The sequence below is a fragment of the Acinonyx jubatus genome, chromosome D2 (assembly GCF_027475565.1).
Source record: "Acinonyx jubatus isolate Ajub_Pintada_27869175 chromosome D2, VMU_Ajub_asm_v1.0, whole genome shotgun sequence".
In the NCBI taxonomy this organism is placed as follows: domain Eukaryota; kingdom Metazoa; phylum Chordata; class Mammalia; order Carnivora; family Felidae; genus Acinonyx; species Acinonyx jubatus.
Window position 1 is genome coordinate 41841265 of NC_069393.1, and position 20637 is coordinate 41861901.

The window sequence follows — 20637 nt, forward strand, 5'->3', positions numbered from 1 at the left end:
GATACTCATAGGAAAAGTGCATGTCCCTTCTTGGTTGAGGACTTGTTTTGTCTAAAGGTTTTGAACCAAAACATTTCTGAAACAGCAAAATAGAATTGTATCAGGTAATATTTTTGGAGAGCACTGGGGATCATCACCCTATTAAATATTTTGTAAGCTATTTTTGCGAACATCTATGGCCAAGTTAGTGGGGAAAAGATAATTTCAAAAGGTTAGGATCTTATTTAACTAGGATATTCTAAAGATCATTAATTCCATGTGGTTCTTTGGAGCTGTTTTTCCTCTTCATTAACATAGAAAGTGGATCATTTTGTTTTTGTTTTATATGAGCAGTGTAGCTACGATTACTCTTAAATTTAAAGGAATACCTGATTATATTGAACTGAGCCAAGAAATATTGATAAACAAGTGGGAAAAATTTATTTGGACTAGTGTTTATGAAAACTGTAAACACCAATAAACTATGTTAGTAATCTTCTAATAAATTATTTCTCTGTCCAATTAATTGGTCTAAAAATTATGCATACTTTCTTTTGCAAATTGAACTGGGTATGATTTACAGCTCATTTTCCTTGATGATTTGTTAGTGTTTTAATAGTTTTATTTGTGGATGTATTTCAGTTGGTGAGGAGGCCAGGAATAGACCTGAGACCCAATTTTGTCCTATTTGTGGGACATTGAATACATTTTTTCTTGCTTGATGACCCAAGTGAGGAGACTGAAGTAAATGCCATTGCAGGTGTATTCCAATTCTGATAATCTGTTATTAAGTAAATCTAAGAAGCCATAAATTATTCATTTTAAAAAGCATGCCTGCACTCTAGAAAACAGTATGGAGGTTCCTGAAAAAATTAAAAATAGAACTACCCTACAACCCAGCAATTGCACTACTAGGTATTTATCCAAGGAATACAGGTATGCTGTTTTGAAGGGACACATGCACCCCCATGTTTATAGCAGCACTATCAACAATAGCCAAAGTACGGAAAGAGCCCAAATGTCCATCGATGGATGAATGGATAAAGAAGATATGGCATATATATATATATATATATATATATACATATATATATATATATATATATACAATGGAGTATTACTAGGCAATCAAAAAGAATGAAATCTTGCCATTTGTAACTATGTGGATGGAACTAGAGGGTATTATGCTAAGCGAAATTAGTCAGAGAAAGACAAATATCATATGACTTCACTTATATGAGGACTTTAAGATGGAAAACAGATGAACATAAGGGAAGGGGAGCAAAAATAATATAAAAACAGGGAGGGGGACAAAACAGAAGAGACTCTTAAATATGGAGAACAAACAGAGGGTTGCTGGAGGGGTTGTGGGAGGGGGGGATGGGCTAAATGGGTAAGGGGCTTCAAGGAATCCTCTCCTGAAATCATTGTTGCACTATATGATAACTAACTGGAATGTAAATTTTAAAAAATAAATTAAAAAAAAAAAAAGCATGCATGTTTAACCTGTGGCCTGTATGTCACATTCTTGACAGCACTCACTCTCAAAACATTCTCAGTCTTTTTAATGCTGTGTTGGTTCTGCTATCTTCAACCAGTGTTCTTTATTTTTACCTGTTAATCTTCTGAAAACCTATGATTTAAAAGAAGTAAACATTTTTTGTATGATAGTTTTTTTTGCTGCCTGACTTATATAATTGATGCAATTTCTGTGTTTAATACTTAAAAGTGTATCTCCCCTTTTAAATGCTTTCAAATTTTGCAAAAGACTGGAATCTGCTGTTGTAAAAAAAGCTATAATGATAAATGTAATGTATACCAGGAAGAATATATATTTTTTATTTCTTATGTGTTAACTATAAATATTAGGGGGAAATAATTTTTTAATATATGAAAAATACCTAATTTTCAATTATGATGTATTTTAATCATTTGAACTACCTATATTTAAAAAAATGAAATCTGTCTTCTTATTAACACTATTGTTATTTTTTTTTTTAAAGTATGACTTTGGTTTCTCTATTTTTCGGTTCCCTTTTTTATTATACCTCCCCACCCCATCTCTCTCTGCACAGGGTGGGTATTCTGCTCCCTCCTTCTCTCCTTGGCAGGGCTCCTTCCAGGGGATCCCACGGACTGTTCCGCCGCACCGCAGACAGAGTGAGTCTGTGTCTCTCACTCCTATCCTGCTCTGGCTTCCCCTTCATGGTATTGCCCTTCTGCATGACCTATCCCTTCCCCAGCACCCTCTCTCCTGTCCAGAGTGACCTGCAGGCATGTGCTAAATCAGCACTCCCTGGGCTCTCTTCTCTTAATTAACTCTTCCTTTGACTGCATGTGAATAGACATCTACTTAGAGCCTTAGGAAAACTACCTGAAGTTAATTTCATTCTAATACTGTTTAAACCTATTGCCAGTGACCCAGACCTGCTGACATGCATCTGCCTTTAATGTATTTTCTTTTTAGTGACCTTGAGATATATGAATAACAATTTTTTTAATCTAGTTATGTTAAAAAAAAAAAAAGTACACAGTTCCTACAGTGATATGGCCAGATGCATACTATTGAGGGAGCAGGCTTACTAGACCATTGCACATTTCTTTAAATATTTCCTAATCAAAAAACTTTGATTGCATTTCACTGTCATCTAAAAGAAGTCTTTTTAATCATTCTTCAAGGGTATTTTTTAACAACTAATATGGTTTTATAATTCATCCAATTGCTTTACAGTACAGAAGAAAATGGCTTTTGAATATGCATGATTTACTAACATTTCTAATGATTTAGTAATTGACTTAAGAAAATTTTTGTTTACATTAAATCTGCTTTCCTAAACAGTGTTTATGTTATATTATGTACTTAAGTACACCTGGTAAGTTGGTTATATTTTATCTTTTTTGAAAAGTCACCCAAAAAAAGCTAATATTAATGAAAAAGAGATATTAATATTGTCAATCAGTCACTTTTATGCCTTCTCCATGGATTTGCCCTGATTTTTGATTCACATCAATTTTTTTATAAATTATCTTTATCCATGTGAAGTATGAAAGGTCCAAAAGGGAGAAATTTTAAGCAGTTAAAATTAGGAAATGTGATTTATTCAAATAAAAATTCATTTATGGGAATTTGGAAAATTATGAGGTATCAGCATGAATTTGAGGCAAAGTTTGAAGCTTATTTTTTGGCTATTAACATCGCCCTCCCTTCTGTGTTTTCTGTTTTATTTTACTTATTTCTTTTTAATTTTTTTTTACATTTATTTACTTTCGAGAGACAGAGCGTGAACAGGGGAAGGGCAGAGACAGAGGGAGACACATTATCTGAAGCAGGGTCCAGGATCTGAGCTGTCAGCACAGAGCCCAATGTGGGCTCGAACCCATGAACCGTGAGATCATGACCTGAGCCGAAGTCGGAAGCTTAACTGACTGAACCACCCAGGCGCCCCTGTGCTTTCTGTTTTAAAGAAAAATAGGATTGGAACTTGTGGGTGGCTCAGTGGGTTGAGTGTGCAACTCTTGATCTCGTTCTTGGTCCCAGGGTTGTGAGTTCCAGCCCTGCCTTGGGCTCCGTGCTGGCGTGGAGCATACTTAAAAAAATAAATAAATAAAAATTAAAATGAGCATAAAGAAAAATAGGCTTTTATATCAAATTATTTATTACCAAGTTAATTTGTTTAATTGAAGCACCAAGAAAAGGGATTTTTCCTCCTCCTCATCTTCCTCCTTTTCCATCTCCCACCACCTCTGTAGCCCTCCTTTTTCTTCTCTTTAAGTACTTTCCTTTCCTCTCTCCTCTATTTTGATACCACTAGCACATAAGAAATTACATTAAAATGCTAGTAAACGAACCTGAATTTCAAATGGCAACTATAACATGATAATATATTTTTTGGCCTGCAGCCAGTAAATTGCATGGTTTGACAGATTTATCTCAGATTAACATTTCTGCCTTGAATTTAACCCCTTGTAGTTCTTCTCCTTTCCTCCCACCATTTTTCTCCCTCATTCTCCTTCCCTTCAACTAGCTATGATACGGAATTGAAATTTAAGGTTAATTATTCTGTATTGCAAACAGAGGTTTACATTTGTTTTCAAAACATGTTTCTCAGAAACACTCATTTCACTAGTTTCTTACTTGTATAGCTTTAGAATTTTCTTGTGCCTCTGTTGAGTCATTTATTAGTCCTCCATTTTCAAATGCTTCTTCCTTTCCTCTTGGGTCAAAAGCTACCTTTTATTTTCTGACTATGAAGCAGCACTGTCTATCAACACTATCAAAATTCTGTCTTTGTGCCTTTTCTAGATCAAACCTTCTTTCTCTGCATCTTCAAATTAGTAAGAAGAAAGTTTTGGGTAGCCACCTAGAGGATAATACACCAATATTGGAGGTTTTTTTTTGGGTAATAGCTAAGAGAACTGGCCCTGAAACTTGATCATTGAGACTTGTAAGACCCTATTTGTGGAAAGTAATAATTAGAGGACTTGTTCATGGCTTTTTGATATTTCTTACTGAGCTGGGAAGGTTCCTTTAGAGGAAAAATATGTTCTAAACTACTACACTGTTTTGGATTTCCTCTGAAAACTAAAGCAGCTTATTAGTAAAATATTATTAATTTAAAATTTTAAGAGTATTTTAAATGTCTTTAAAGTATAGAATTTCTGTAGAATATGAAATATAGAATTATGTAAATTATAAATGATAAAATACAGAATTTAAAATTTTTTAAGAAATTTTAGAATATTAAATTCTTTTTTTAATATAGAAAAGGAGAAGGGTATGGAATACAGTGGTTTTTATCAGGTTTTGGAATAGATCTCCCCCTTCCTTCACTAAACTTATATTTATTGAAATAATGTTTGTCTCTGTGTCAGTCAGTATATGATTCCTAGGGCTGATTTTTGAAGAGACTAATTCTGTAAGTGATGGTAGATAGTTGAGAGAGTTCTCCTTTATTATAATCTCTTTCATTAGTAAGTTCTTTCCAAGGCCCTCTTGAGCATCAGTATAAGTAAACTGCCTTTTTTTCTAAACGCAGAAGCAAGGCAAGCTTGGCTGTTAGTCTCAGGAAGGACAATCTGGTTTTCTTTTTGTTTTTAATTAAGAATAGTAGACCTTCCAGCATAATGAGATAGCCTGTTCTGGATATGTGGAGAGTGAAATAATTAATGTTTACAGGGAATGTTTAGCTCTGGTGACTCCAGAGAGCTGCATTGGCCAAGGATGTTCTTGCTGAATTTAAGGATAAGTCTAAGAAAATCCTGGTGTGTATGTGTGTGTGTGTGTGTGTGTGTGTGTGTGTGTGTGTGTGTACATACACACACATATATATATATATTTTCTTTCTCAGGAAATTTTGACTTATATTTCTTTTTTTGAGTATATTACTAATCTCAACTGGATGATGCTTCTCTTCCAATTTCAAATTAAATTTTTCTCTGGGTTAGTAGAAGATATCTACACTTAGACATAGAAGGGGTCTTCTTATTGTCTTAACTTCATTCAGCTTTTGTCCAAATATTTTAACTAATACTGGTTTCGTCTTTTTAATTGCCAATTGTGTAAAATTAAAATGATATATAACCCACCTCATAGTAGGAAAATTTGATTTAAAAAATTGCTTTTAGTGAGTAAAAAGCCTTAATGGTAATCTCAAGTAGCACTTCTTGCCAGAGCATATGCTTTTAGGAATACTTGACTTTTCAAGAAGTATGTTTTGAAATAATGTCTATTTATTGTCATGCCTAAAAAGACTGTTGAATTAGCTCTTTAATATCTTGGCTTGAAAGAATTTACAAATCTTATCGACCTAACCTTCCATGTGCAGTAACTTAGATGAGGCAAAATTTGATTTTAAATAACAAAAATAACATAAGTTTATATACATGTGTCTTCATAGCTCAGCAGTTTCTTGATGTAGTGTTAGTATTGCCTGATTTCTAAATTTATAGTATAATAACTAACTATATTCTGCCCAGAATAACATTAATAATGATGATTACATTGTCTTATATCCTCCTCCTCTTCTTCCTTTTATAACCCTCAGAGGATATTTCACAAACCTTTTTGACAAATGACACTTACAAATTCATTTTATATCAACAACCCCAGTATATATTTACTAAATGAAATTATGTATTTACAACCCAACACACGTGTGTGTATTTAAAATTCAGATAAAAGTTGTATGAAATAGTACTTTCTCTTAGAACATATAATATTCTCATTTTCCTCCCAATTTTTGGTTTTGCTTTTTTTCACATAGCATCATTACATGAACATTTTTCATATAGTAAGTATTTCTTGAAAACATCATTTTAATGGATACATGATAATACATTATGTGGATATACTATAATTTTCATTAATATTAATTTAATTAATGACTAATCATTTTAATTAATATTATTGAGCATTGATGTTGTTTCCAATTTTCCCTATGAAATATATTCTTACAGTGCAGTTTATTCTGTGTATAGATCAGTATCATCATCTCTCTTAGGTAGATTACTGGAAGGGTGTTACTTAAACAAAGGGTGTGTGCACTTTCTAGAAACACTTGATGTATATTGTTGAATTGCTAAACGTGTTCATAGGGTATACATTAACATGGCTCAATCTGGCTCTACCACGTGACTATCATCAATTTTATATGTAAGTGCAGCATTAGCTTCAGTGCTTTAATGAGAAATTAGCTCTGGGAGTGACTTTTCATAAAAATAAAATATTTTTCAGTGAATTGGTAACTAGAGTAACTCAGTAAAAACTGAACAAATAGAATATGGCACTCTGTCCTTTTTTGCAGCTAATTTCAAGTGCTGTTTATTTATTTTCAAGTGCTGTTTAGTCTTTGGTTAATTGACTAGAAATGTGCATCAAACTCATGGTCCAGGAGGCTGTCCCATAAACTAGTTTCTCTGGGAACTTTCCCATATGAAGAAACCCAGCAATCGCTGTTTTCTGTATAAGCTTTTTAAAACAACCTGCTCTGTAGATTGTGGGATTGTTTTGTTAGTCATATTTGTTGTATCATAATGCCTGCAGTATCTTACTCTGGATAAATATACCATGCTTACTGGTCACACCAATGGACTTGTACTATTATGATGTTTAGTTTTATTTTCTGAACTCTGAATCCCAGAGGTAAATGCTAATAGGTTCTGTGTCTTAGAGATAAAGACCCAGGAAAATTAAGCATCTCAAATTGAATGTGCCTGTGTAGTAAATGCTTACTTAAGTCAATAATCAGTTTCATAGTTTTTAAAGAAGTTCACTGATCAACTTCCAAAAGCTATGGAACTCCTTATCTCAGAATTTGTTTATATATAATTTCTATTTATTAATCACTTATCTACTCTAAATTCTCTGAGATCTAGAGGCACCATTATGAGATCTAGAGTTATGAATAAGAGCATTCCTGGTTCCCAAGAAACTTTCGAAAGTTTCATGTGAATTATAGAACAGAATTCTTTGAATCTAGTTATGTTAGGCTAGGAATCCGGTCATGTCTTCCATCTTTATAGTGATGTGTGGAGACCTTGCTTATTAATTTAGAACATCACATTTAAGACATGAAGATCAGGTTATACTTGCACTGGTCTTTAATGTAGCAACAGTAATAAAAGTTAAAAACATTAGTTTTTGAATTGTATTGAATTGTATTTAGTTTACAATGTGCAAGACTCTGAAACTATTAAAGAAATAATTTCTACTTGCTTTGTAAGGGATACATGTGGCTGAACCATTTTAGATCTACGGAGTATGAATATTAAGTTGTATCAAAATTCTATCTGTATTTTAACTGGTAAGATTCTTCAAATGATTCCTTTTAAGTGTGAGAAGTTTTACATAATATTGTTATGTGGTTATGAATATTTACATTAACTTGCAAACCTCTTTAGCAAGAAAGTATAAATTTATTAAAAATGTTTTTATTTTATACAAATATACTAAGTAAAATAATACTGCCTAGGAAAACACAACAAAAGCAAAGCAAATACTGTTGGCTGCTATACCCAGTCATGGCAATTCCTTGGTGTTATGTGTGGTCTCTGACACCATTGTCCTGTCTTTTTCTTGTCTCTGCTCTCCCATTATGCCATTGGCAAGGAGTTGAGAAGTTAGTCCATTACTTCTCTGACAAAGCGTGGTACAGTACAATTTCAGATTTTTTCCTACCACCTTCCTCATAGTCACTCTTGTTTTTGTTTTTTCCAGTTTGCATGATGCATGTCAGAGCCTGCATGAAAATACAGGCATGTTACAGATGGGTCCATTTCCATCTTCCTTTTATTCTTTAAAATGTATTTAGTAATAATAAACTTGTATGTAACAAGAAAATAATTTTAGGTAATTCCTGTGTCTGCTATGCATTGTTACACTTTAGAACACTTCCTGCTTTCTACCTTATAACACTTGGACATATTTTTCTCAGTCAGGACTTGATGTTTCTAGCTGCCATCTTATCGTTGGTAACTCTAGCACAAAATGTTTACAGAAACTGATAGGAGTATTTTTTCTTATGCTAATGCTAGAAATCTTTGAAATGGTATGAAACAGTGAAGGTGAAGTTTTTTCTCTGTGATGAATGCTAATTTGCCTTTCCTTTTATTCAGTTTATTTCCACCAGTAGGTCACTTGCAACCACTTTTTTCCAAAAATACTGCTACATAGTGTGGCTTGAGTTTGGTGTCTGAGACGTCTCCTGTGTAGGATAGATCAGTTAAGAAAGAAAGTAGGGCATTACCCAGGAAAGTTAGTATCTGAATGTCGGTATTGAATTTGCCTATAAAGTTTTTAAAATAAACTTCTGGCTACTTTTTAAATAATCTTCTGGCTATACCACATATTCTGAAAGTTTGTGAACTCATTGGAATTACACAAATAACAGAATAATACAGTTTTAGTGCTACATTTTAAATTTCCTCGGTTCAAATTCTGGCTTGGCCATTTGCTAAAATGTGTGAATTTCAGTGTCACTTAATTTCTTTTAACCTCAGTTTACTCATCTACAAAAATAAGACTGTACTTTCCACTGATGGTCTTGTGATAAGTAGAGATCATGCATGCAAACTTAGTGTTTGATTATTTATCCCTGGAAAGAAGGGAAACTGTTCTCTCATAGCCCAGAATATAGCATTTCTCAGGTATTTGTAATGTGTCAACCACTATACTAAGCACTTTGTATGCTTGTTATCATTTATTATTTACAATAATTCAATGAAGTGTAAAATCCATTATTATCCTCATTGTATAAATTATGAAATTCCATCTCAGAATAGTAAGATAATTTATCCAATATCTCACCGATAGTAAGTGATGGAGGCAGAAACTCAAACCTAGATCAGTCTGACTCCAAAAGCTAAATGACTCAGTATTGCGTTGTACTAGGTCCTCCGTATAGCTGTATATAAATTCTTTCTAGACTTTTTTTTTTTTAATTTTTAATGTTTGTTTATTTTTGAGAGAGAGAGACAGAGTGTGAGCGGGGGAAGGGCAGAGAGCAAGGGAGACACAGAATCTGTAACAGTCTCCAGGCTCCGAGCTGTCACACAAAGCCCGACATGGGGCTCAAACTCCCAAGCCATGAGATCATGACCTGAGCCAAAGTCAGCCGCCCAACCTACTGAGCCACCCAGGCGCCCCTATTCTTTCTATACTTTAAAGTGCCTTGTATCTCCTAGCTCTATTTTACCTTCAGGAAGGCACTTAAGGAACTTGACTTCTGTGTCATATCAGATATGCCTGCTATGGATTTAACACACTTAGATATAACTGACATTACCAAAATATTTATTTGAAGCCTAGAAACCTCTTATTCTATAGCAACTAGTTTATTGTGCTGCTATAAAAACTTGCCTTTTTTCCCCCAAAACCCATTAACAAAAGATCCATAGCTTGAATTCATCATTCTCACACCTTTTAATAATCATAGGTGATATTTCTTTGAGCACTTTTGATGTGGTAGGCGGTCCTGTGCTAGGTGTTTTTATAAGTATAATCATGTTTAATTATTAGGATTAGAAATGGAAGATAATGTAATGCTTGTTAAGACAGTTTTCCGTACTTACTTCATTCAGAAATATACAAGTAAAAAATACTTGTGGCTTAGCTGGTAGGTCATTATGGGACGTGCTGAGTTCCTATTAACTTGTAATTCTTCCTGCTGTCCTTCTAAACATTAGCCATTATGTTCGTTTAGGGAAAACATTTTTTTTTCTGTTCTGTGATTTCTTTTTCATCAGTGTTTTTTTTTAAACTTGTGTTTATTTGGTTATTAGTGCTGTATCATTGACCTAATAGGGAACTATTTTGATTATTTATTACCAAAGAAGCAGTTCTGGAATATATCACTTCCTAATATTTATTTATTAATTTATCTAGAAAATATATATTTAATCCATACTATGTGCCAAGTACTAGGGATACCAACTGCAACAACAACAAATAAAGCATGGTTACTTGCCTGTAAGGAGCTCATATCTCTGGTTATCTTTGTAAGCAGCCCAAATTAAACATTTAAGATGATCATTGAAGATACTGTCAATCCCTTGTAGTTATCTAGTAGTGCCTCTGGCACTCTTGACCTTGATACCTGTAACCGTTGCTTCTGAGAATTCTCAGGATGGTATGCCAAGTTAGATGTATCTAACTAAAGTAAGACTTGAAGTTGCTGAGTCTAGTTAGAAGCACCTAGCTCTTTAAGTCTGGGGATGGTTCCACATTTTGAAGCTTCAGTAACCAACCATTCTGTAAGTTGCAAGGATGAAGTACTAAAAGCTCTACTTATTTGTGACTACAGGGAGTTTCGTGAAGGCTGCCCTCTGAGTTTTGGGTTGCTGAAGCTACGAAATGAATGGGCTGGTGGGCAACTTCCCCAGAGGCATTTTATTTATTTATTTGTTTTTATTTTTTGTATACAGATTAGTAGTACCTCATCATGTATCGCCAAAGCCAGAAACCTGGAACTCATCTTAATTTTTTTCCAAACAGCTGCTTACCTGGCCACCTTTAAAATCTCTTTAAATTTTTTCCAGTTTTGCTTTCAGTATATTAATTTTAGACCCTTATAGTTTATCACCTGGGCTATTAGCAGTAGCATACTACCTGGCTGTTCTGCTTACAGTCAGTCCTTCTGTATGTTCCCCACTAATTCCACCAAAGTGACATTGTAAAATAAACATTGTATCTTACTATTCCTCTGTTTAAAATTTATCAGTGTTTCCCATCACCTGTTGCATAAAGTCGGAACCACAGCCTGACATGAGTTTCTTCATGAGCTGGCCCTTGCCTGTGGCTTTCCCACCAGCACTGCGCTTTCCAAATTCAGTCTAACAATTTTAAGTTACTAGAACATACCATGTTCTTTTTTTGCTTCTGTGCTTAGCATGTACTGGCGCTCCACCCTGAATATTCTTCCCTTCTTGTCTACTTGGCAAACTCTTACTCTTTGTAAAATTCATTTGAGATGTTTGTGATTCTTGGATTCTATGACCCCTATAATCAGGCATATTTTTTTCTTTTGTTCTCCTATGTTGTTATGCTTGAGGCATGGTCTCATCATTTGTTTATTTATTTTTTAATGTTCATTTATTCTTGAGGGAGAGAGAGACAGAGTGTGAGTGAGGGAGGGGCAGAGAGAGAGGGAGACACAGAAACCGAAGCAGGCTCCAGGCTCCAAGCTATCAGCACAGAGCCCGACACGGGGCCCAAACCCACAAGCCTTGGGATAATGACCTGAGCTGAAGTTGGATGCTTAACCAACTGAGCCACCCAGGCGCCCCATCATTTGTTTACCTATCTCCCTCACCAGGTCTCTCAACAATAGGAACAGCATTGTATTCAGCTCCGTATTTTTCTATACCTAGTACAATGTATGATATATCACAGACATTAAAAAAAAGAATGGTCTTTGATGTTCCTATTTATTTAGTCCTATTATCCATTAGAATATGGGATTTTTTTTAATATTTAGAATTCATTCTAAAGATGTCTGAGGGCATAGAAGCAGTAATGAATGTGGGCAGGATGAATTGTTAACATCTTGCCTTTATGTTATACCACTGAGTGTTTAGAATTTGGGGGAAGTTGTGCTGCCGGCAATAAATGTCAGAATACATCTCTGCTCTGTTTGCTTGAGGTTAAGAGGCAGCTTGTTTAACTCAGCAGTAGGTAATTAGTGACAGTTTAGTGGGTAACCAGTTCTACACAATCTTCCACATTTAGGAGCAAGTCATTTCCTTGGTCCTCGCTGTAGTCACATCTTCGAGAGAGACTTTTTTATTATGGTAGTAGAATTGATTTCCAAACTAGTTTTCAAATAAATAATAAAACAAGACATTTATTTGGGGATAGGGAAACTAGACCACACCACTAAAATGAACTTTGAATAAAAATACAAATCTGTTTATAAAGCATTTGGAAACCACTAGTTTATTCACTGTAAATTAAGTGATAGGTACCTTTTATGTAATTGTTCAATCTAATTCCTCTCAGAAGACTCAAAATTTTATTATTCTTAAAAGCCTGATTATTTCTAATTCTTTAATATTTTGTATGGAGCTTTATTGCATTTAATATAAGCAGCACATCTTCCTGCTCTACTTCCATTTAGTTCTCTGATAAGCAGTAGTCAGTTGGGTAATAAAAGTACAGTAGTCCCTCCTCATCCATGGTTTTGCTTCCTGTATGTTCAGTTACCTGCTGTTGGCTGCCATCTGGAAGCAGATGATTGTCCTTTTTGATGTATTATTAGAGGATAGTAGTCTAATGCTATGTCACAATCCCAATATCATTCATCTCACTTCATTTCATTACGTAGGCATTTTATCTCACATCACAAGAAGGGTGAACACAGTACAATAAGGTATTTTGAGAGAGAGACCACATCTACATAACTTTTACCAAAGTAATTGTTATAATTGTTCTCTTTTATTATTGTTGTTAATCTCTTACTGTGTCTGACTTACAAATTAAACTTTATCATAGGTATGTACGTCTAGGGAAAATCATAGAAAATATAGGGTTCGTTACTATCTTCGGTTTCAGGCGTCCACTGGGGGTCTTGGAATATATTCCTGTGGATAAGGGAACCTACTATAATCAGAATAGAGCAAATGAGTAATTATCTACAGTTTACAGGGCCCCTTTTCAGGAGGTTTGGTTATCTTAAATACAAGTTTATGTTTAGGAAATCATACTTTTTTATGCTTTGAGCTGATCTCATATGTTATATCTTTTTTTCTTACTAGCAAAAGGCATATTTAAAGTCATTTTAAAATTTTTAAATTTAAATTTAAGTTTTCAAAGGTCTTAAGTTGCTTTAAGATTTTTAACTCAAGATGAAAATATCTTTTGATATTTTTGAAGGTCAAAAGAAGTGAAAAGGGAAGGCACATCCCATTTCCATCAACCATTTGATGCTGCACCTTTCTTTGGTTGCTTTTTTTCCCTTTCGGTAGATTTTTGTTTGCTTAATGTGGTCCTCTATATTTTTACTAATCTTTTTAAAATGTATGATCACTTTGGCATGGTCATTTTTTTCTAGGGAATCCCAAAGAGAGTCTGTTGAATTGATTGTAATTACCTGGTGATTTTAGTACTTTCCTTCTAGAAGGACAGTTGTCATCTCTGTGGTCATTTATTGTGAAAATGCCCAGTGACCTTAAAGTCTAGGGCATTTAGCTTGAAGCAGAAACTGAGATGACTTATTTGTTTTAAACATTCTAAAATAAGAGATTAATGTAACATGTTCTCTATGAATTTTGGGTAGTCGTCTTGGTTTTACTACTTTTTTAAGTAGAAAGTTGGCCATATATCATCCTGGCCAACCGTCCCTCTACTTGTCATTGAACTTTGTTCTCAGTCATCTGTAACCCTGCCATGATCTACCTGACTGCTGGCCCTGGCAGCCACCATCCAGTACTGGTCAGGGATGTGAAGAAAGTGACCAAACACAAATGATGCAGTATAAATAGATTTCCCTGCTCTGTCAGAGAAATTAGACATACTATGTAGATTTATTCGTGGATTAGTGCAGTTAAAAAAAAAAGTTATTTTATTTGTAAAAACTGATCCTTTAAATATGTTTCATAGCCCTTTGGCAAATTTTTTTTCATTTTCAGCCTACATCAGTTAATAGAAAGTTATATGTGTATCGTGTTTATACATTGATGATAACCTCCCCTGTAATAGGACATGACCAGTAGGCTCTTCCCAAAAGTAATAAAAGTTACATGTTTCCTCTGATTTGTATAGACTATAATCACAAAGTGCTATAGAAATCATTCTGTTGAGCTATCTTACATATAAAGTTTTAAATACTAATGAATCAAGGCAGGAATCTTTTTTCTGTAACAAATACATACTTTAAGATTTTTCTTTACCCCTGTTTGACTTCAAATCTTGTTTAGTGTTGACTGCCTGTATCATTTTTTGTTTGCATTATCACTCTTGTATGTGTCTCATGAATTCACTTGAATATTGCAATTTATTTTTCAATTTAAAAAACCCACATACTTCTCATATTAAAACATAAGTATCAACACAGTCTAATTGGAACTTCTGTTAATTCTGGGTGGCATTTGTAAATTGAATTGTTGCTTAATGTTGTTTTTACTTTTAATAGCCTCAAGTACTACAGCCTTCCAGCAGCCTTCCCAGACCCACAGACCACGCCCAGGGAAAACTAATAAAGCCGCAACATATCGAGGCCCACAGTGAATGCACAAGCCAGGGCATACATCAGGTTGTTGCACATCTGGATGAAAGCTTTACACATGGCTTACAACAAGAAAACAACTATAGTCTGGAAGACCGGCCTTTTTCGTCAAGCCCACAGTTCACTGAGGATGTGGCTAAGATTACACCTTCTGAAGCAGACTTGAACATGACCATGAATGCTCAAGAGCCTTATCATTCGACCAATAATCAAATTAGTGACATGCAATTTGTACCCACTTCTCTTCAGACACTTCCCCAGTCAAGTACAGTAGACCAGGCTATAAGAGTTGGAAGAAATCAGTCTTCACTGGAGGGCTACACATCCCAGCCCAAGTCCTTACCGCTTTTTAAGCCGTCCATCTCAAATTCTTTGGTACCTCCTCCAGTTTCTGAATCATCTTCAAGTAGAACTCCCACTTGTAAAAAGTCACCAATAATCACACCATGCAATTCATCAAAATTGCAGCCAACATCAAGTCAAACAAATCTTGCAAGTAATTCAAATCCAAAAGCATCTAGGCTCCGCCCCCCTTCCTGCTCTTTTAGACAAAAACAAATAAGCAACTCCCAACCAGAGCCTCAAAACTTCCAGGCCAAGACAAGCATCCCAAGGCCACTAACAAGAAGAAAAGAAATCATGCAGAATCTGAATGGCAGTTTGAATTCTGGGGATTGTTTGGCCTCTAACCGATATTCCCGTCTTCCTAAACCAAAGATACATTAAGTGCATAGCCATCACCTGCCAATTTGTTTTTAAAAACAATCTGTTCTGTAATAGCTTTACATGTAATTTGCTACTATGATGGAGGTTCCATTGAAAGCTTGCAAATCTTAAAAAATTAAAACGTGGAAGTTTCTAATAGTTTGGCTCTTCCATTTTATGTCCTGGTTGAAGTACACAGCATTTGAGCATATTTGTCTCAGGTAAACACAAAAGTTTGCTTACCCATTTCAGAGGCCTACAGAAGGCTCTAATCATGTTATCTATCCCTCTGCACATCAGAAAGTTCATAATATTCCACTTAGCAGGCAAGAAATGTGCTTTGTTCATTTAGTCCTTCCAAGGTCTGTATTAATTGTGGTTCTCGGAGCCTCACCCTTTTTCATTTGTCCCTCTTGTGAATATGGTTACTGTTTTAACTAATGATACAGTGATAACTGAAGATGGTAGTCTGTAAGTAAAATTCTGGCCAGTGATTTGTATATTCAAAAGGTCTATGCAAAAGCTTTGTGATGAATAAAAGAGATCAGGCTTTTAATGGAAAGTCTATGTAAGTTTTATTTTTCCTTGCTAGGATCAGCCAGCTAGTCTCATTATTTATTTATTTACCAAATTCCCCTGGTTAAAAACGTTTCATATGCTGTAAAAATCAATTATATTTTGCATTAGCATCTTGTTTTACATATACACACATACACACCATTTGTGTTTGTTTTTGCTACTCGTAAATTTTGGAAAGCTTGGGTTACATCTTGAAGCCTATACCTAAAGACATTCATTTTGTAACATGTGTTGGTGCTAGAGAGTTTTGCTGGTAATTCAGTTTTGAATCCTATAGGGTTATGGATCCATGATAGCTGATTTAAGGTTCCACAGTCTATATTTTAAATTAAGTCTTTATTATAATAATTATATTTATTGACTTTCTGCTATTATCTGAAGACTGGAATAATGGACTTGAAATGTTTGCACAAACCTTTGATGAGATATAAATACACCACAGATAGGGATTGAAACTATTTTCTATAACAAAACAGTTAAAATATTTTGAGAGTAATTATAAACTTAAGTAAGACTATCTTGAGAAAGCTGGAATTCTTAATAGTTTTGTTGTTGTTGTTGTTGTTGTTGTTGTTTTTCCTGAGCTTTCCAGGTTTCCCTTTTATGTTGGCATGTTTGAGTGGCAGTTTCTTGAAAAGTAGATTTGGGATGAAAAATGGAATTGGAGAGGGGACACTGTGTTTTACTAAAAGGTGTTAAAAGCTTTTTTAATGTTCTAGGAAGGTAGCTGTGGAACCGCCAAGGGACCATATGCACTAACCTAATCATGCTGCGGGCTACTCGTCAAATGGCTCAGTAAATTTGCCCTCTGTTCTCCCAAATCATGTCATCTTTAGGCTGTTCACCTATTGCTGCTTTAATTAGAATTAATGTCTTTCAGACGGATAGACTTTTACAAAGTCAATTTTTGTTGTGATCAGCTGACCAAAAATGTATCTCAAGGCATTATGATCAAAAAGTCACTCAAAGTTCTGGGGACTTTGTTAAAAAAACATACACTGGTGAAATTGCCCTTTTTACGAAAAACAACAGCAAGTGCTTTAGTGGAAATTTCACACGAGCTGTTAACTGTCATTTACCTATCAGAGGACCATTCAAGTGAATTTGCCGTTCACTGGATACAAAAACCATTCTTGAACTTGGTAACAGGTGAGCAGCCTTTGACAGCACTTCTGTCAGAGAAGCACTAAAGTTCAGGAAGGTTTTCACATAGTCCAGATTGTTAGTGTAAAGTACTTAGAGGTATCAGCAAAGCTCTTTGTTCACAGAGACAAGAAGCAATGGCTGACAGCTGTAAGTAGGTACATGTGGTGTTTTATCTTGAAGGAGAAAGAAAACTGATCTCGTATATTGCAAATAGGATGTTATTACACTATATTTTTCTAAAGTAAAACACTGAGGAATTGGTTTTGGTTTATTTAGAAGTTGGTGTAGACTCTTGTGAAACATTTACAAGTAGGCCTTTATCTTTAAGGGGAAAGTTTAAAACTTTCACTTTATTTTTAACCCCCTAGTCTGAGGGAAATATCTTTGTTACATAAAAGTGTTGACTCCTGCAATTTGTTAATTCCAGTCTTTTTCCTGCTCTATTTTTTCTCTCTGATGAATATACATAAAAATTAATCCATCCGTTTATCAGTTTCTCTGAACTTGTGTTGAGCCTCAGTCTTGGCTCATCAATATCATTATGAAGCATAATAGATTTAAGAGGAAAAACATCTAGGATGCTTGTACAAAACAAGTTTTGCCTGCAGTTTTCTTTTAAAAACTGCATGAATATTTCTTTAAAAACTGCTCCTTATTGGTAAATGTTAAGTCAGAAATGAGGTGAGGATGTAACTCACCTGAATAATCAGGGATCATTCTCAGATTTGGCTTGATCTCTGTTTAGTGCTTCTCTAAGTCAGCTCTGTGCCAAATCCTCCTCCGTGGGAACTCAGATTACTTTTTCTCTGAGTTCTTACGATTTTGGTGAAGATGGCTGCAGTATATGAGTTGTAAATCCTAAAGGAAAAGTTTTATGGGGGTTGGTTAAGTTTCACATTTGTGAAAGAGAAAATAGAGCATGTAGAATTAGACATTTGGCTGTTGATGGGATGCATATCAAATTCTTTAGAGAAAGCTTAGCCTAAGGAGTTAATCAGTACAGGTGCAGATGATTTTAAGGCATTAAACAAAGGATTATATAGTTATATCATTTAGAATGTTTCTAATAACTGAGACCCTCTAGCATTTTTCTTTTGGAGTCTCATTTTAATTTGTGCAATATTTTCAGGCATATAGACTACTGTTCATTGTATTTATATAGATGTTAGGGAACTTACTAAGTATTTTAACAAGTAAAAATCTGAATAATGAGAGAAAGTATCAGATTTGCACTTTAAATGAGCTTAATTGCTTGGAGTTGTGCCTGAAATATCGAAATGCCTCCTATTGGGCGTGGCTTTCTTTGTTGAAATGAATTTCTCTATAATTGTTGCTGTTTGAAGTACAGCCTTTCACAGAATTATATCCTCAGCATGTCACTTTACTCATTAAAGCACTAAGTTCTTTGAATGTTTCATGGTACCCTTAAGTATTTTACTCAGTACATCAAAGAGAACACCCAACCCATAGCTGTCACCTCTGTGTCTTCCTGTAACACAGATGGTTGTTACAGACACAGAAGTGCACTTTTCAGTTCTGAGCAGAGTTGTCATGATGGTTTCCTGGTCTCTGGGGCACTGAAGATGTAATTTGGAGTCACCAACTAGGTCTACAATGAAATTCAGTAAGACTGCAGCATAGTTCAGTTTACTTTTCATCTTACACAATAGTTTTCGTGTTTATAAATTAGTTCGGGTGGTTATGTTTGCATGCTAATGCACACATTTGAAAATTAATTATAGCTGTAATACAAATACCTGATGTTTTTCCTTGAGGATGATGGCATTGCTATTTTTCTTAATTCTGATGCTTGAATTATTATATTTTCTAATATTCCTTCCACACCTCCCTTCAATTTTTCTGCTGCAGCAGTTTGAAAGGATACGTTTGGATGAATGATTCTAATGGTGGGCGCCAATCTACAACTATGCTATTAATTAAAGATACGTCATATATTTTAACTGTCTTGGGGAAAAGCTATCCACTTTCTCCTTGTTAGAGCATCACCATAACAAGATAATACTGACCCTAAGAATTTAAAGTCTAAGTCATTGCTAACTAAAAACAAAAACATCACAGTCTTGAATATCTGCAGTATTGTTTTTCCCATTGATTTTAAAAACAAATTTCAGAGTAAATACTGTATATTAGAATTTGCTTGTAAAATGAATTATAAAAACTGGATGTAAAGTCTCTTTCCTGAAAATGTTGGCATAGTAAATAAAAATAAAGTTCATAATTATAAAATCTTTCTTGTCCTTCTCAACACTGCCTTTCATAGTGTACTTTGTCTCAGATATCTTTTTTTGCACAGAGATCCAAAATGCTGTTCTTTTGGTTTTGTTTTTTTTTTTTTTTTCAAACTCTGTGTCATTTCACAATACTCCCCTCTACACTCACATCACACTCCGAGCCCTGGTTGAGTAGGAGTTGAACAATAAATAGTTGAGTGTTACCACAGACTCTGTAAATGATCGGATATATCAGTTTCCATTTTAATCAGATGTCTGATTTATCTTAGGAAAATATTGCAATAATGGATAATTTTTACTTAAAAAATATTAGCACCCTGAGTGAGAATGCTGCCTACAAGAGGAAGACATTGTAATTTTAATTATTTTTTTAACACCTATACAAAATAGCTTGAAGCAACAAAGCATTTCATGAAATTGTACATAGTTTTTAGGACAAAAAGGAACAGGGCATTTATAATTTATTTTCCAATTTAACAGTCTGTGATAGTCATTATATAATAGGATATAAAAAGTCGACACTGATTATTAATCCAAAATGGTTATATAAATGCTGGAAAAAGAATGAAGGGAATTTCATTACTACTAAATTTGATAATGGCATTTACCATCTCTTAAGACATCTGTATCAGTTTTAAGGCCCTCGTTAATAGCAAGTTATTTTCTTAGACTTGAGTCCAAATTTTTCTTTAGTCTGTAATCAAGTGTAGTCATTTCATTTGTCTCTCGTGTTCATTCGTATTTTCTATTCTGAAAATCTTTTTTGTTTCCCACAGAAAAGACAAGTATAGGTTGATACAGACTTCTGTTAATGGGGCTTAAGTAATTTTTGTGGATGTCTTATGGATGTGACTCACTGTGCTAGCTGCTGGGTGTACTGAGATGAAAAACACATGACATGGTCCCTGCCTCATGGAGTTTAAGGAGCCGCGGGTGGTTTCAACATCATGCCATCCTGTTAAGAATGCCCTTTTCATCATCATGTTTAGAACATAACAGTAAAACTCCTTTTCATCTCATTTCATTCCATTCTGGGCTTTAACTGCCTTTTACTATTCTCATCTTTGCTTCTGTATAAATTATTGGTTACGTGCCTTCATTTCCCTTTTACAATCTGATACGATTCAAGAATTCTTTAGCCATGTCGGATATTATTAAAGTCTCTGCCTTTTCTTTCTTAGGTCATTAGTCAGGGTTTAATTTTGAGACTTCTCAACTGTCCTAAGTCACCTTCCCTTTTAGACCTTGACCCATAAGAT

At 34.5% G+C, this 20637-nt stretch overlaps 1 protein-coding gene across 8 annotated transcripts in view; it reads left to right on the forward strand.

The window, feature by feature from the left end:
- The window catches only part of CCSER2 (coiled-coil serine rich protein 2), a 194025-nt gene extending 174652 nt beyond the window's left edge, over window positions 1–19373 (forward strand). For 5 of the 8 annotated variants that reach the window (XM_027062456.2, XM_053207373.1, XM_015067086.3 and 2 more), the window contains one exon: window positions 14604–19373. In XM_027062456.2, coding sequence (XP_026918257.1) covers window positions 14604–15422 — 819 coding nt within the window. In that variant the 3' untranslated portion in view covers window positions 15423–19373. Of the gene's footprint in view, window positions 1–2054; window positions 2188–8086; window positions 8127–14603 lie in introns of all 8 variants that reach the window. The other 3 variants (XM_027062459.2, XM_027062458.2, XM_027062460.2) reach the window with 3 other exon arrangements.
- Window positions 19374–20637: the final 1264 nt, after the last annotated feature.